The following is a 17556-nucleotide window of genomic DNA, read 5'->3' as shown; positions in this document are numbered from 1 at the left end:
GAGAATTTTGGTTGCTATGGTGTTTGGTGTTTGTTTGGCTCTTGCAAGGATGTTTTTGATCAAGAGTGTTTCTATACAAATGCTAGTAGGTTTTATTGCATTGCTAGTTTCAGATAGATAATATGCTCGTTGTTATGTTTGTTAGTGATAGATAAACAACATAATGAAGTATCATCAATAAATAATTATCAGCTAGTCATGTTTCACATTGATACAAGCTGTAAATTTGTGCACTGACGGTATTTTTTGGCAACACATAAGGAAGAGATTAGCTGTTGAAAGTTGAATGATACAAGATACAAAAAAGATTTCACATGTACATATGAAGAGTGATAATGATTTTAATCAGTGCTTCTTCTCCATATTACTTCCTGCTGACTGAGCTACTCATTCTAGCAGATGAATCAAATCCATAAATGTGCCATATATTATTAAAACACCTAGCACAAGCTAAAACACAAACATATCAATTTCTCCAATGTGGGTGTCAGAACCCATTCCATTGTACTTATGCAATCTGTTTAAGAGTACACCATATCATTCTCTATATAATGATTTTACAAATAAATAAAAACAAAAAAATAACCCTTCAGATTACAATGCACATGTTGGACCAATATTTGGACAGGGCCAATTAAAAATGACATTACCACATAACTAGGCTCAAGAGGGCTTGTTATATCAAATCATAGTACACTGACAGCCAGCAATGGTATCTATCTATCTATCTATCTATCTATCTATCAGCCATATCTTACTCTTGGTGATTCTATGGCCAACTTTTTCCATATGCGAGAGACTGTCCATGAATTTTCATGGCAATTATTTTGCCAGGGTAGTTTGACAAGTCTTTCCCCTACCCTCCCCAATTCATGGCTTGGGACTCACACACACTTGGGACTTGAACTTTATCAAGCTTCTGATAAAGTGAAAGTAACTTTTGCATAGAATTCAAGAACAAAACCAACACTGTCAGATTTTTATGCATTTGAAATCAATTTTATTAAATTATTAAAATGTATCCTCTGGAATGGAATATTACAGTAAGTGCGATGGAGACTTAAGTAAATGTATTATCCCCCCAACATACGATAGACCAATTATACAACCATTTATCCAGAGCATTGCCTCCACGGTCTACACAAATCATGCTTTTGACTAAAATAAAATCACTTGATGACATCATGGTTCTTTGCAAATGAAACCAGTATTAAAAAATAAATTGTTGGCATAGTAATAGAAAATAAAAAAAATCCAACATTCACATTGTCCATTTGGCAGTTTCAGAATTGCATGAAGCAACCAGAAATTTTACCCATCATCAGCATTTCCAGGGCCATGATGGGTGGAGGTGTCTTGTCATGAACATATCAATCTATCTGCATATGGCATTATGTCAAAAACAAAACTGTCACAGATTGAGCAGGAAGTGTCCATTGTAGAGGTGCTGTTGCCATCCACAGCGGTGTGCACTGCAGGTGATGTACTGTCATTTTTGTTCTTTAACAAATGCCATGTTTGCCATTACACCCAATTTAGCTGACTATCACCGCACCATTATCTACAGAGTTTCCTCGTCATCCTCCAGGCCACTGCTGGGCCTCGTGGGCAGGGATTCCTTCAGCAGGATGTCATCGACCTGCTTTGCACTGTCCTCTGGTTCTTCAGGTATAGATGGTGGTAAGCTTTCAGCATCCGAATTGAGCACATAGCCTGGCAAGGTGGCATGTGCACTGATAGTTGGCCCCCCGCTGCTGCGGTAGACTCGGCTGGAGAAGAGTGTGGTGGAACGGGTACCTGGGCCTCCGGTAGCGAACTGGGATTGACTGCTGGTGCTATTGTTGAGGCCAGTTAACACAGAGCCATAGCGGTAGCCCCCGCACACCACCGGGCCCTTCCAGTCGAACGCTAGATTCCACCGCGTCCATGTCTTCTTGATCTCAGTCTGGACCTGAGGATCAGAGTTAGATGATAAAGAACAGTGGATGCTGAAATGCATGGTGACTTTAAAAATCAAGGCCAAGAGTAATTAGTTTGTCTTATTGCAGAACTTACTGCTTGGCAGTTTTTCTCAATCGCTTTGGCTCACTTAGGCTATGTTCACACTGTCAGTCCAAATCTGATTATTTGTGTATCCGATTGGAATCTGATCTAAAATTATTGATGTCCACATTGTGTATCGCAACTGTTCAGATCTGATTTGTGTGTCCGTACCGCTCTTTCGTTTTCCGGAATATCTGCATTGGTTTCTATAGCAACAACGTTTCATTGGTAGGCATACACCAAAAACAACAACAACAACCACAACATGAGGGGTTTGCAATACAGATGTTGTCTTATTTACAGCTGCCACGCTGGACTACTGAGTCTTAAGAAGCAGCGACAGAAACGCATGTGTGGCTTTATTCCGTGCTGTTGTCTCAACACATGTCTCCATTATATTGTCATTTTCTCCTCGTCTGGCACCTTGCAACAACACAACCTTGTTTCTGCAGCGACTTGTTAACAACGTCTGATGTTTATGTATTACGTGTCATGAGAAAGTTACATAAACCACAGAAATCCGATTAGAGTAGTCGGACCGAATGGATTTCCAGAAATATGATTTGAATAGGATTTCAAACCACATATCAATGTAGCTTGAAAAGGATTTGTAAAAATGAATAAAAAATTATAAAATTGTTTTTATCTATAAAAACATTTCATGTGATTTTTGGCAGTTCACACTTGCTAAATCTGATCAGATTTCAAATTTCAAGTGTTCTGGGACGTGTGCAAAAGAGTAAGTACAATTGTCTACAATTTGCACAATAACTAAATGCATATGGCTTGTTGATCAAAACTGAAGAGTTCATTCTTAGTGAAACTCTTTAAAAACATTCTTCTAAACATTCTTTCATCATGTGAGCCATCACATGCAAAATTATCCATTCAGTTATCAAAATCTTTCAGACATGCATGAATATTCCATAAATATCTGACATGGCGAATGGCCTGCCATTGTAATGAAATAGGAATCATATATATGGAGTTTGCCCAGCTCAATCACCACCATTTTTGAACATGGAGGAATATCACAACCCTAAACAGTACTGTAGTACTGTATAAATACATTTGTATTATTTTTGTAAAAAAAAGAAGAAAAAAAAGAAAAAACGTGTTACATGTAAACTGAAAATTCATAGTTGCTTGTCATTTAAGAGCAATATGAAGATAAATAAGATGATAAGTAAGTAAGATAAGTAAGATGTGTGGTGGGTTTAGGGGAAGACATAATAGAGTGTGTAAAAATGAACTGTAAATTTTCAGTTTACATGTAACACATTTCTACAAAAGTAAATGTACTTTATAAATACAAATGTTCATTTTCATTTGTTTACTACAGTATTGACTTTTCCCAGTAAATTTTTAACTGATGTTGATATCTGTATCTAAAAAGCTCAATGTGATACACGAGAAATCGATGTGCGTACGTGTGATTCGTTGAATGAACAACGAGCGTACACCTCGCTTTCAGATGTGAAATCTATTAATCACAAATGATCTTGAGCTTGTGCGCAGCTGAATGGTTTCAGTAATTAATGTCATTTACATATAAAAGATCACCAGTCATCATCCAAATCCTTTAATGTAGAATGACGAGCTGCAAGAATAGCTTAGATTTCCAAAAATCTGCAGTAATCTGACAATGAAAAGTATGTACGTCTGCTCAGACCCTGACGTGGCTCTAAGCACTTTTCCATGTCAAAGACCCTTTTTATAAATATGAGCGTTGGCGTGGATTTAAGCGTACGCACACTCTAAGATCAAATCTGCATGTACGCACGCTTTAATGAGGCCCCTGATGTTTCAGCAAACAGCTGTGACAACTGCACTTACAGTTTAGAGAATGTTAAGACTGTTTAAAAAAAAACTGTGCCAAAGCGATTGAGAAAAACTGTAAAATTGAACTGAAAATGCTTTTTAAATTCCAATTCAATTCCCAAATTTGAACTGAGGTGGCAAACAGGATGCAGAATTGAAATTTAACCATGAACGTAAGGAAGGAGATTTAAAAATAAATGTTGGCTTGTTTCAAAATTTTGAAAAAAATTTAAAAAAGACTTGAAGTTTCAAAGTTTATAGACCTTACGGACAAAAAGAACGATAGCTGGATGGATGGATGACATTTCTTTTATATGTGTATATTTTTTCAGATTTGTATGTCATATTTTATATTTAATAAATTCACTTTTGTGCAGCGTGGAAGAATCTTAATTTCACAGAATGCATTACCTGCATTGTATTTTATAGAGATGCACCGATACCAGTATCGGTATCGGCCGATACCAGGCTCATGTACTTGTACTTGTACTCGTAAAAATACCCCCGATACCAAAGACCGATACCTCACGTGACGTTACTGACAGAATTTCCTGTGCACAGAGACACCGGCGGCAGCAGCAGAAACAATGTCAGCCTCAGGGATGTGGAAATACTTCAAAATTAATGATGACAACCCACACATTACGAACTGCATGCAAATCACGCTGAATGACACAAACAAGGGGCCTCATTTATAAAATGTTGCTCAGAAACCGTCCTAAATTTGATCTTACGCTCATTTCTCCGATGTGCGTACGTGTGATTCACAGAATGAACATACACACAGAAAACGAGTGCCTCTCTTTCAGATGTGAAATCTATAAATCGCAAATGATCTTGAACATGCGCACAGCTGAATGGTTTCAGTTCTCCGCGTTTTAAACGACACCTAATTAATGTCATTTACATATAAAAGATCACCAGTCATCGTCCAAATCCTTGGCGAGCTGCAAGAATAGCTTATGTTTCCAAAAACCTGCAGTAATCTGACCAGGAAAAGTGTGTACATCTGCTCAGACCCTGACATGGCTCTAAGCACTTTTCCACGTCAAAGACCGTTTTTCTAAATATGAGCGTTAGCGTGGATTTAAGCGTACGCACACTCTAAGATCAAATATGTGCGTACGCACGCTCCATAAATGAGGCCCCTCGCTCTCTCTCTCTCTCTCTCTCTCTCTCTCGTGCGCGAACCCAGTTCTCTCAGACAGCGCACGATCAGTTCTCCTTGTGCCTGAATGGTCAAATGCACAAATAGCTGTCAAAATGTCCACCGCGTGGAGTATTTCACGTAAATACAGTCGGTTATGGCTTAAGTGGACGTAAAAAGGTGGGTGAAAAAAGGTTATATGTCAGTAGCAGTGGCGGTTCTACATTGAATTACACCCTGAGCGAGCACCCCCCAAAATAAGTGAAAAATGATATTTCTCAATTGCACAAATCCTTCATTAGAACATTTGAAAAACACACTTAATAACTTTTTGGGTTTCAGGATTTTTTTAAACCAAAATTTGTATAAAGATGATTCTCAACTATGTTATGAAAGATATAATGGAATGAATTGATACACCATTTTACTTTATGCAATATGTGGGTAAAATGGCCATAAATTAATATTCCCATTCAATGCAATGTATCTATACACTGTATCTAATTTGCACATTAATGTGTTCTTGGAGCAACATTTAATGAAAAAAGAAGTGTAATAATTGGAGTAATAAATGTCAACATTTTAATATCTAATATTTCATAGGAATATTGATGTATAATTTATTTCCATATTCACTTGTGTCTCCCAAAATGCCTGATAAACATGCTTTAAGTCCTGATGTCCTCTACAGTGGACATGTATGAAATCAATGCCCTGTTCTGTAACAGAAAGTCATTTTTTGATTTGAAACCCCATAACATTTTGACATAACGTCTGAGATGTTGGTTTATGAAATATAATTTGAAAAGTAGTCCGATTTAAATTATAATTACACAGATTTGAAAATTCCGTTGGCTAATTACAGGGCCTAACGTTAACCCAACTGATGGAAATAAATAATAACTGAACTTGTACCAGTTGAGTTAAAAACCGAATTATTGTTGTATAAGCAAGCATAGCAAGCATCATAGCAAAAAGGCTAAACTTAAGAGTTATACCCACCAATTAACACTAGCCCTTCATTCATGACATGGATACCGTAATAATCATACAGAGAGAACATAATTGCATACCTTTATCTTTTGCTCGTTTCTCCTCTTCTTTTCTTTTTTTTCTAAATTGGGCACCTGATGGCTTTGACCTTTTCCTGTCCATCTCTGTGTTTATTTAGCACTCGACAATTAACAGATTCCCCATCCCCCCAACACTGTCACTCACGACCAGAAGTCAAGACTAAACCTTTTCACCTTGGTGACCACATAATCGTTTTGTATTACCTATTTTTATTAGCCATTTCACACAATTCAATATTATGACTGAAATGTGCATTATTTGGAAGAAAGTCGAGGTGTGACTGACTTTAACCCACTAATTCCATTAGAGTATTGCTCTATACAGTGGATCCCCCACCCCCCCTTGTCCGTTCCATTTGGGAGAGACCCAGAGGTGAACTGTACCCCGCGCCGCGCCCCGCTCCCCTTTCCCCTTCTCACACAGCTTCACACGGCACCTTCTCAGCAAGCAGGGGCGCCAATTTGCCAGTTCCCCACACAGTGAAATGATAGATAATATATATATATATATATATATATATATATATATATATATCTTGAAATAAAATTTCTCATATCATGGTCATATTGCTCACTCGTCACGTATTCCACCATGAGAAATCTGGTCACCCTAGGTTGTGTTTACATTGGTTCACATTGTTATGTTATAAACATTTGTTCTGTAATATTTGTTTAGCACTTTTTGAAAGGCAGGTTAAAAAGACTTGATGTTTGTTTTTGTTTTTTATTATGACTTTGGTAATTATGCCCTTTGAAGGTTATTGGACACTGTGAAATTTGTGCTTTAAGTTTGTGACAAGCACATAAAAATTATTACTTTTTTCAATGGAGTAATAATAAAGAAGCTGTCGTACATTCATTAGTCTCACTTTGTTGTGCTTGAAAAATGCTACATCAACCAAAAAAAAAAAAAAAAAGAAAAGAAAAAAGAAATTAATGAATTTATAGGCATCGGTATCGGCGAGTACCAGAATATCGGTACTCGTACTCAGTCCTTAAAAAAAAAATAGTATCGGTGCATCCCTAATTTGAATTATAGTTTAGTAAATTCCTCTTACTGTCATTTCATTGAGTGTGGCTAATTAATTTCAAATTCACACTTGGGAATTAAAAAGGAGATAATTCTTCAGTTTAATTTGCACGACCATAATTCTGTCATTCAACAACAACTAGAGCAAAACAGATTAAAGAACAACAGCCGACAGTTGGAATGGAGAACACTTGTTCCACCCACTGCTTCTTCTGATTGGCCTATTGTTTAAAACTAACATTTGTTGTGATAAAGCACTTAAGTATAACAGCAGTATGTTTAAATTAATAACAATATGTTACATTTTCATAGCACTCAAAGTGCTTTAGTGGGTGGTGGGATCTCCATTAACACCACCAGTTTGTAGCATCTGCCTGGATGAAGTGATGGCAGCCGTATGCCAGAACACCCACCACACACTGGGCGTTGGTGGAGAGGAGACCCGTGATGTAGCCAACCAGCTTAAAAGGCATGAGTAGGAGGCTATGATGGATAGATGTCAAAGAGCAATTTTTTCTTCCTTTTGAGAAGCACCCTGGGATTTCTGATGACCTCAGAGAGTCAGGACCAGTTTAAAATCTTATCCAAAAGTCAGCCACTCTTCCGACAGCAACATAATTTTCTCAAAGAGGTCAGTTTAGCTTCAGTGGGAAACTGGCTTTCTAAACCCATAACAGCCTACAACACCACACTACAAGAACGAAGCTGTGATGAATGTGATTTCACTAAGTACAACATGTTCCAGGATCAACATTCCAATCAACCAATCGGATCCGAAGGACAAGTTTACAGTTTATGTCAAGTTTAGGCTTACATCCAGGGTTAAGTGCTTCTTCATCAGTGTTATTCACATATCATTTCCCACTATTAGTGACTCAATCGCAGTACCTGCCTTGCTAAAACACTTAAAGTGAACATTTGTGAGACACACTGCAATGAGTTGCAGGCACCTTGTGTACAATTATTTCTGTAATATGCACAAAATCACCGGCACACATCAAGAAACCAATTTGTTAAATCACAGTACAACAACTTTCAGTCTTGAAGTGTGCAATTGCCCTAAAAGCAATGTTCGATGCTGCAAATAAATAAGACGCTGAGGTGGCCAAATTGTCCATACATAATGAGAAAATAGTACAGAATGCAATTGCACATTCTTTCTATATTCCCTAAATTATTGTGAAGCAGCTTTGCAGATGCTCACCTCTCCATTACAGTAGCAGTAGATGATGGACACAAAGAAGCCCTAAAAAAAAAACAGAAATAGATGTTAGAAGGGCAACAGCAGGCTGTCTCAGCACAGTGCAAAAAAGTCAGAAATTAAAACTAAATTTTTTTTTTTTTTTTTTTTTTGAAGAAAATACACTTAATATTTCACTTTATAAAGTAACAGCACGTCTCTCAAGCTGCATGATTTGAAATATTTATAATGCAGGAAGAGTTATGTGTCAAAGTTTAATGCTTAGTCTAAGCGGTTTCTTCAGATCTCTATTCCTAAAGACCCATTAACACCAAGGACGAAAACTATAACGATATTGATAAAGATATAGTTATAAAAATCATTCTAAGTTTAAAAGAATAGCAGAGTCCACACCAATTATAACGGCACAGAGGAACAATATAGTTGGAATCACTTTCATGATAAACGATAAAAACATCGACAGCCAATCAGAATCCACTCCACTTTAAAAACTCGAGCATTTAAAATGGCAGACGACAACAGAGCATCGTCGTTTGTTAGTGTGGACTCTAGTATAGTCAGGGGTGCACATAATGGTGCGTTCAAGTAATGTCGAAAAGATCGTATTTACGAGCTGAACGCACATGAACGCCACCACAATGTCATAAATACGAGTGGGAAATTCGGGATTTTCTTTAAGTCCTGATCTGTATGAGTTGGGGCGTGTCAGTGAGAAACATGGTAGAATACCACAATATTAGTTATTTAGCAGTGACATTGTCCTGCTTTTCTACAAACCCGATTCCAAAAAAGTTGGGACACTGTACAAATTGTGAATAAAAAAGGAATGCAATGATGTGGAAGTTTCAAATTTCAATATTTTATTCAGAATACAACATAGATGACATATCAAATGTTTAAACTGAGAAAATGTACCATTTTAAGGGAAAAATAAGTTGATTTTAAATTTCATGGCATCAACATATCTCAAAAAAGTTGGGACAAGGCCATGTTTACCACTGTGTGGCATCCCCTCTTCTTTTTATAACAGTCTGCAAACGTCTGGGGACCGAGGAGGCAAGTTGTTCAAGTTTAGTAATAGGAATGTTGTCCCATTCTTGTCTAATCCAGGCTTCTAGTTGCTCAACTGTCTTAGGTCTTCTTTGTCGCATCTTCCTCTTTATGATGCGGCAAATGTTTTCTATGGGTGAAAGATCTGGACTGCAGGCTGGCCATTTCAGTACCCGGATCCTTCTTCTACGCAGCCATGATGTTGTAACTGATGCAGTATGTGGTCTGGCATTGTCATGTTGGAAAATGCAAGGTCTTCCCTGAAAGAGACGACGTCTGGATGGGAGCATATGTTGTTCTAGAACTTGGATATACCTTTCAGCATTGATGGTGCTTTTCCAGATGTGTAAGCTGCCCATGCCACACACATTCATGCAACCCCATACCATCAGAGATGCAGGCTTCTGAACTGAGCGCTGATAACAACTTGGGTTGTCCTTGTCCTCTTTAGTCCAGATGACATGGCGTCCCAGTTTTCCAAAAAGAACTTCAAATTTTGATTCGTCTGACCACAGAACAGTTTTCCACTTTGCCACAGTCCATTTTAAATGAGCCTTGGCCCAGAGAAAACGCCTGCGCTTCTGGATCATGTTTAGATATGGCTTCTTTTTTGACCTATAGAGTTTTAGCCGGCAACGGCAAATGGCACGGTGGATTGTGTTCACCGACAATGTTTTCTGGAAGTATTCCTGAGCCCATGTTGTGATTTCCATTACAGTAGCATTCCTGTATGTGATGCAGTGCCGTCTAAGGGCCCGAAGATCACGGGCATCCAGTATGGTTTTCCGGCCTTGACCCTTACGCACAGAGATTGTTCTAGATTCTCTGAATCTTTGGATGATATTATGCACTGTAGATGATGATAACTTCAAACTCTTTGCAATTTTTCTCTGAGAAACTCCTTTCTGATATTGCTCCACTATTTTTCGCTGCAGCATTGGGGGAATTGGTGATCCTCTGCCCATCTTGACTTCTGAGAGACACTGCCACTCTGAGAGGCTCTTTTTATACCCAATCATGTTGCCAATTGACCTAATAAGTTGCAAATTGGTCCTCCAGCTGTTCCTTATATGTACATTTAACTTTTCCGGCCTCTTATTGCTACCTGTCCCAACTTTTTTGGAATGTGTAGCTCTCATGAAATCCAAAATGAGCCAATATTTGGCATGACATTTCAAAATGTCTCACTTTCAACATTTGATATATCTATATTCTATTGTGAATAAAATATAACTTTATGAGATTTGTAAATTATTGCATTCCTTTTTTATTCACAATTTGTACAGTGTCCCAACTTTTTTGGAATCGGGTTTGTATTTACAACGAAGTAAACTAATTGCCTGCACAAAATATGGTAGCATTATAATATGACAACATAATATGTAACAGTAAAGTTTACAGTGGCTTCATAAATTAACTAAAAACATTTAAAAAAAATGCAAAACACGCTTGATGCACATTTTTTGTTCTTCATTTTCTATAAGTAAAACTGCTGTATTTTTGTGTAATTAATTAAGAGAAGGTACACCGCCATCTTACTCCAAAGAAAGTGACTTGAACGCACCTGCTGTCGTAAACATGACTTCCCACATCGTAAATACGAACTTCCTAGGAGGATTTGAACGCACCATAAGTGGTGCACAGGTGCACCAGAAAACATGGAGGGAAACGCTTTTGAGTACCAACATTTTTGAGGACCGGTTCACAGGGACACATTTACTTACTGGAGTAGGGTTTTTCTCCATCTCTGGTAAGATAGCAATCATGATGATAAGTGTGTTCTTTAATTATTAGGTGTGCAATTAATCATCATAGAGTGTAAGTTTATCATTTGGACGTGTTTTGTCTCACCAATTAACACATTCAAACGATTTTAAAAGCGGAAGAGGCGAAAATCGGGACTCGCGAGCTGTTATCTGTGCATACAGCCTCACACCCCTGAAATGCGCGCACGCAGAGAGGGAGAGAGAGACAGACAGTGCTCAAACACCGAATTAATTCCTTTCGCGTTTACTTGCGCTTGAACGGACACACACACACACACAAAATTATGTCAAAATACCTGTCTCGGCAAGTATTCTCTCGGTTATGTCATAAGTGTACAGTTGAGAAAGAAACCGGATGTGTGTCAGTTATTCGGTCCGTGCTCTCCTTCTTAAAGTGACAGCAGCCTAATATTCTTGCTGTTGTCTGTGTCATTAATGTTAGTAAAATAAAATAAAAAATAAAAAATCATAATCATCATCTACCATGTTCGAGAGAAAAGAAGATAGTGAGGAGAGCATTCAGGAGGAAACTGATGAGGACAGCTTTTAGGATAAGTGTGTCACGTAAAGTGTGACAACATTTTCAGGTGCTCCCTTGAGAACCAGACCAAATAGTGTTCCCTATGTGCAACCCTGAATATAGTTATCCTTGTGGTTATCTTTATAGTAATCGTTCTTTGTGTGAACTGGCCTTAAGTATGACCAATACTAATGGATTAGTAAGTCTTTTCTACTTCACAACTACTATTTAAACACTGATGAAAACACATCTATAAAGACATTCATTTGTAAGTTTGGCAGCGATTCAGAGGTTAAGAAATAATGTAGCACTGTCTCTGGAATATTTTTGAATTTGCACTGGGCCATGTTTATTTCTTGGTCACACACTGTTTTCAGTGATTTGGAATCATTATCTTACTGTAGGTATTTAATTAAATACAGTTGACACTGACCACCTGTTTAGTTTATATATTATAAAAACAAATGAAATGCTTTTACATTTTTCCAGTTCTGTCGAAATTCAGTTCTGTAAATGTGTGTGGCTGTGTTTCTGAAGATAGTGTAAGTGGACATGGAAATGATTTGTTCTTGATGTGAAGGACATGCATTGAGTCTTGTCATCCAGGTCCAGATAAAAGACTATTAACCTAACCAGCACTTGTCATTTAAGACAGCCGAACATCTCAGAAAAAATCAATGTGGTGTGTCATCAGATGTCAAGCCCATTTGGAGTGCTGTGAATTGGATTGACCTGTCAATTTATGTCTTACGCATTATTGAACGTTTTATTGCTTGCAGTTTGTGCAACAAGCATCTTCATGTCAGCAAAATTCTCATCAAAATCCATGGGTTTTTAATTATATTTAATAGTAAATTATTACCATGTGCATTTTGTACAACCTAGGTTAAATAGCTGAGAACATTACCATTAAATTCTTTAGCAAAAATTATGATGAAAATATTTCTTCCGCTATGATAGTTGTATATTTTCAAATCATTTTTAATGTTAAAAAAAAAAAACTTTCATTGCCAGAGCAGTTTTAAAAAAATTGCTTGTCATCAGTGGCTTATAAATAGTGTTTTTCCTTCTCATTTTTTTAGTCTTTCTTCCAAATCAATATTACAATGCACAGCATTTATATAAATTATGCTAAAAAACAAATTTGAATTTATGATTTTTGGATTATCAAAAGAAAAACATGCATCTTGACTTGCAGAGATCACTGATTACATTAGCTATTCATGCAATAAAAGCATCATTTCCAAGTACCTGGAAAGAATTGAAGAAGAGCTCACAATACATCCGCACCTCCCAGCCCAAACCATCAAAGGTGTGCGGCATTCCAACAAACACAATGTAGTGCACCCCAAACACAAGCACCAACACAAGCGTGGATTTGGCAAGCTTCCTGAACAGAGAGAAATGAAAATGTTCTGTCAGTTAAAGGGACAGTTCATCCAAAAATTATGTTATTTAATCACCTTCATGACACTCCAAACCTGTATGAATTTCTTTTCCCTATGGCAAACAAAAACAGATATTAAGTTGCGATCACATTTACCTTTGTACAGCGAAATTCAGTGGGCAAAATGCTCTTATCTCAATAGGGATCTCACTTTCACCTGGGAAATGAGTCAAAAAAATTCCTCATTCACAATGGATCTACTTTACTGCAGGGTTTCACAGAAGCAGTGTTAATTTTGACAGCAAATTTTGATTTAGTTTTAGTCATAGTCTTTTGACTAAATGGCATTTATATATTATATATTTATATATAGTTTTATATATTTTGTATATATTTATTTTTTATTTCAGTTAACGTTTATTTCAAGTAATTAAGATTTATTTAGTTTTAGGTTTAGTTAACTATAATAACCCTTATACTTGTAAAATATATTGAATAATGTGTCAAATAATGTTCTTAGTCGTTCCTTCCTGTGACAGAAGATACAGTAGTTTACTATGAATTAAATAGAAATTAAATTAAATACAGTTTATTGTGTAAACAAAATAACAATAATGACCAGGAAAAAATAATAATTATAAACCATTCCGAAATACACCGTGACTCTTATTCTGAAATGTCTGCAGTCTGCACTCTAGCAGGCTGCTCATGAGGGTGATTAAATATGCATTCTTACAACCGTCTAAAACATACTACCATATAAACATCGTGTAGTAAACATTGTCATAATTTATCAACATTAGCTCATAAGCAATCGCTTGGCATAAATGTGCGCTATTCATTAATTGCGAAGCAGTGTAGTACTGCTGCGCGAGCCTGTAGAGTGCGCAACAGCGCCGCGTTTCCCGCGGTTAGATCAGCACGTTACACTTCAAATGTGCGCATCTTCCACACAGGACAGCAGTCCTGACTGGATATATTCCCAAATCTACTCAAATTAGAGTAGATTTTAGTCATAGTTTCAGTCATTCAAAACGCATTTTTATTTAGTCATCGTCTCGTTTTCGTCCGTGAAAAAATGTCGGTGACGAAAATTATGTACTAAATTATTATTATGTACTACGAAATTAACACTGCACAGAAGTTTCGCTAATGTGATCGCACCTTTAGGCAGAATGTTCAGGCTGCTATTTTCAGTATTATATTTCCATATTCCACACTCCTCAAGACATAAAAGCACCATAAAATAGTGTTACATTTCCAAGTCTTCTGAAACTAAATGGTAGATTTGTGTCAGGAACGGACTGATACTGAAGACGTCATTTGCTGAAAATAGGACACAATGGACTTTTATTACGCTTATTTTTGGTCATTTTTTGGAGATTGGCAGCATCTGTCCCTACTCAATTTCATGCGAAAAGAGTGAACATTCTGCCAGCATCTCCATTTGTGTTCCACAGAAGAAAGAAAGTCATATAGATTTGGAATGACAAGAGGGTGTAAAAATTATGACAGAATTAGGTTTTGGCTGAAATGTCCTGTTAAGCACTATTAATGCACAGTTTCCTGTAACTCTTTTGATCTTGGGGAGGTATCTGTGTAGGCCGATGACGACAAGTACAGAGTGTGAGGTAGTTGTGATATGAATTCAAAAATTTTTGTTTTTAATCCTTGTTTGATGAATGACACCCCACACACCTCCATGTGGCTTTAATCAGAATAAAGACATGTGCAACATCTTAATGGCTACACCTTGCCTGCCCTGTAAGACAGGTTAAGATGTCTTGCAAATTAGTCATGAAAAGAATCATGAAAAATAATTGGAAAAGAGCCATGCTAGAAGATCATGAGGTGTAAATCCTCTTTTAATTGAAGCCCGGCTAAGTTTGATCAACCAAAGTGTTCTAGTAAAGTAAGCGACGTACCAAATAAGAGTCAAACGATGTGACACACGAACGTGCGAGGTCATTCATATTACAGATTTATTTCTATTCCAATTATGACAAGGAATCAGCCAGGGCTCTCTTTGGCTCAGCAAAACGCAGTTTAGTAATGTGTTTGCAAACACGACTGATGTGTCGTCATGTCTGTTCTACCAGCTGTGCGAGCTGACATCTGGGGCTCTGCATAACACTAATTAGCGGGGAGGCAGCAATAATCAAATTGATTACTGTTATTCGCGGCGCAAAATGACATCCATTGGCATTATTTTGCTCCAAACTGGAATCTTTTAGGGAGAATCCAGAATAACATTTTGACATGCCAATGCCCATTTATCGGGTCTAAAAGCATTTATTAAAAGCCAGATAAAAATGGAAGCCAAAAATGTTTCTTTCTTTCCGCATGTAATAGGATCAAATCTATAATAACCAGTGTCCTTAAAATGTGACACTGATTTCAGGACATGATGGAATGATAGAAACCACAATCCGAATCAAACCGCAGAATGAGTAGGCGTAGGAAGGGGAAGCTTATTATCGCATCTCTTAGCCACAGGCAATTCTGCCTCCAAGCTGTCAGATGAAAGGTTTTGCCTAAATTACATAAGGAAATAAACAGTTGCTGTAGGGATAGCTTCCACTCTCAGCAATCTAATAGCAGAGATGGTGCCACTGTAATGACACAGGACAATTCAGGCTGGTATGATGCTGAATTCACAGTTTTGAGGCATTTGAATGCATAAAAACAATGGAAGTGGACGCACAAACCTGTACTGTTTCCGAGTATCGTATCTGCCTGCGTTGGTCTCACGGATCTTGGTTGCGAGCACCCGCACGATATTCACGAACAGGATGAAGTTCAGCTGAAAAAGAGAGTGCAGAGAGAATGAACTAAGTAAAGTTAGTAAAAGGTGACAGCTAATAAAATCCCTTCTCACGCAATTCATCCAATTTGTGTAGCTGAAAAACTGTAATAAGGACTGAGGACTATGAACATTTGATCCACTATGGATAACTGGACAATAAAGCCTGTCGCAGGGGGTCACCAGCAGATGACTGTATAAGTGATTTGTATGGCTGGCTTTTCCCAAATGAGCTGGGATGTCATTTAAAAAATGCTAATTTCTGTCTACTTAATCACAATGAGTGGGATGTCTGTGCAGATTTTGAGCTCAGTTCGAAATCAATAAGACAACAAAAATGCATTCTGGGAGTAGAAAATAAGCTTAAGGGTATAATTTAAGTTATGGTATTTGTAATTCAGCATTTCACACACAAAAAGGACTCCATTATAGATGCATTATTTTGTGTGTAAATTTATTCTATTACTTTCTTTTGTTTTCTGTTTTGCATATGTACTTATAAGCTAAAAAAATGTTTTGGAAGCAAATAATGCTAAGATAGAGATTTCTAGGCTGAGCATGAATAATTAATGAAGAAACTGTATACATTGCTCTCCTAGAAGCATTGGTGTTATTGAACATGAATTATAATACAAAGTAGTGTGTTCATGATTAATGAACTTAAATGCCTCCAAAAGGTTAAAGAGGGTAGATATAAAAAAAAGTGCATATACAAAATGATTTAAAGCTATTACATAAGAAACACTTTCAAAACAACATTTCAGTAACCACAAAAGTCAGACACTTTATTATAGATTTACATATCAGAATAAAACTTGCTAATGTTTTAAAAAAAAATGTAAGATAACTGATGTTCAGGTGCAGGGGCGGTAAAAGACAAGCTCAGATTGTGCTCTGAATACTACCTAAAAAAAATTAAAACTGCATACACTCTTAAAAATAAAAGATCTTTATTGGCATCAATGGTTCTGTGAAGAACCTTTCCATTCCCATTTCACAAAAGGTTCTTTATAGTGGAAAAAGGTTCTTTAGATTTTTAAAATATTCTTTACATGGTTCTTTTAAGAACAGTTCACTGTAAGGTTCTCTGGAAAAAACAAAAATGGTTCTGCTATGGTGTCGCTGTGAAAACAACCTTTTGGAACCTTTATTTTAAAGAGTGTAGCAATGCCTGCATACACATATTTCTATTCCTCAAATAGATCAAAGAGGACACTGACAGCACTGAAAAGACAATCAAAATGACTGTTTGCAGAAATATCTCTTTGTGATGAAAAACACCACATTCTTCTCCACACAGGACACACGGAGCTCTTCTCTGACATGCCACAGGAAAATATGTTATTCCCAATCATTGCAATCACACATTTAAATGACCCCTTCTGCAGAATATTACCCCCATATCTACCATCTGTTCAGTGGGAGTATGGAAAAAATGGAAATGTGCTTTAACAGTTTGCAACATATGAATCATCATTGGCCAGATTTTACTCTCATTACACATCTGACTTTCTTATTCATTCTTGCCCATCTATACACAATGGGATTGAATAATATTAAGCATTATATAGGACTGTGTGTGTGTTGAATATATATTATCTCAGTATTTTAGAACTGCATATCAGCAACGAGGAGAAAAAGAACAACTGCAAACTTGTTTAATTGTCTTTTAGTTATAGTCAAGTCAAGTTGTCTTTATTTATATAGCGCTTTTT

General features: G+C 36.9%; 1 protein-coding gene across 1 annotated transcript in view; it reads right to left on the bottom strand.

Moving 5' to 3' along the window:
* Positions 1-326: 326 nt before the first annotated feature.
* pth2ra (parathyroid hormone 2 receptor a) overlaps positions 327-17556 on the bottom strand; it is a 61959-nt gene continuing 44729 nt past the window's right edge. The window contains exons 10-13 of the mRNA XM_051906901.1: positions 15747-15841; positions 12903-13041; positions 8319-8360; positions 327-1951 (exon numbers count right to left, since the gene is read on the bottom strand). Coding sequence (XP_051762861.1) covers positions 1562-1951; positions 8319-8360; positions 12903-13041; positions 15747-15841 — 666 coding nt within the window. The 3' untranslated portion in view covers positions 327-1561. The remainder of the gene's footprint in view (positions 1952-8318; positions 8361-12902; positions 13042-15746; positions 15842-17556) is intronic.

Source organism: Ctenopharyngodon idella, chromosome 9 (assembly GCF_019924925.1).
Source record: "Ctenopharyngodon idella isolate HZGC_01 chromosome 9, HZGC01, whole genome shotgun sequence".
In the NCBI taxonomy this organism is placed as follows: domain Eukaryota; kingdom Metazoa; phylum Chordata; class Actinopteri; order Cypriniformes; family Xenocyprididae; genus Ctenopharyngodon; species Ctenopharyngodon idella.
The sequence above is the reverse complement of the archived record's forward strand: the minus strand, read 5'-3'. Positions and strand labels throughout refer to the sequence as shown.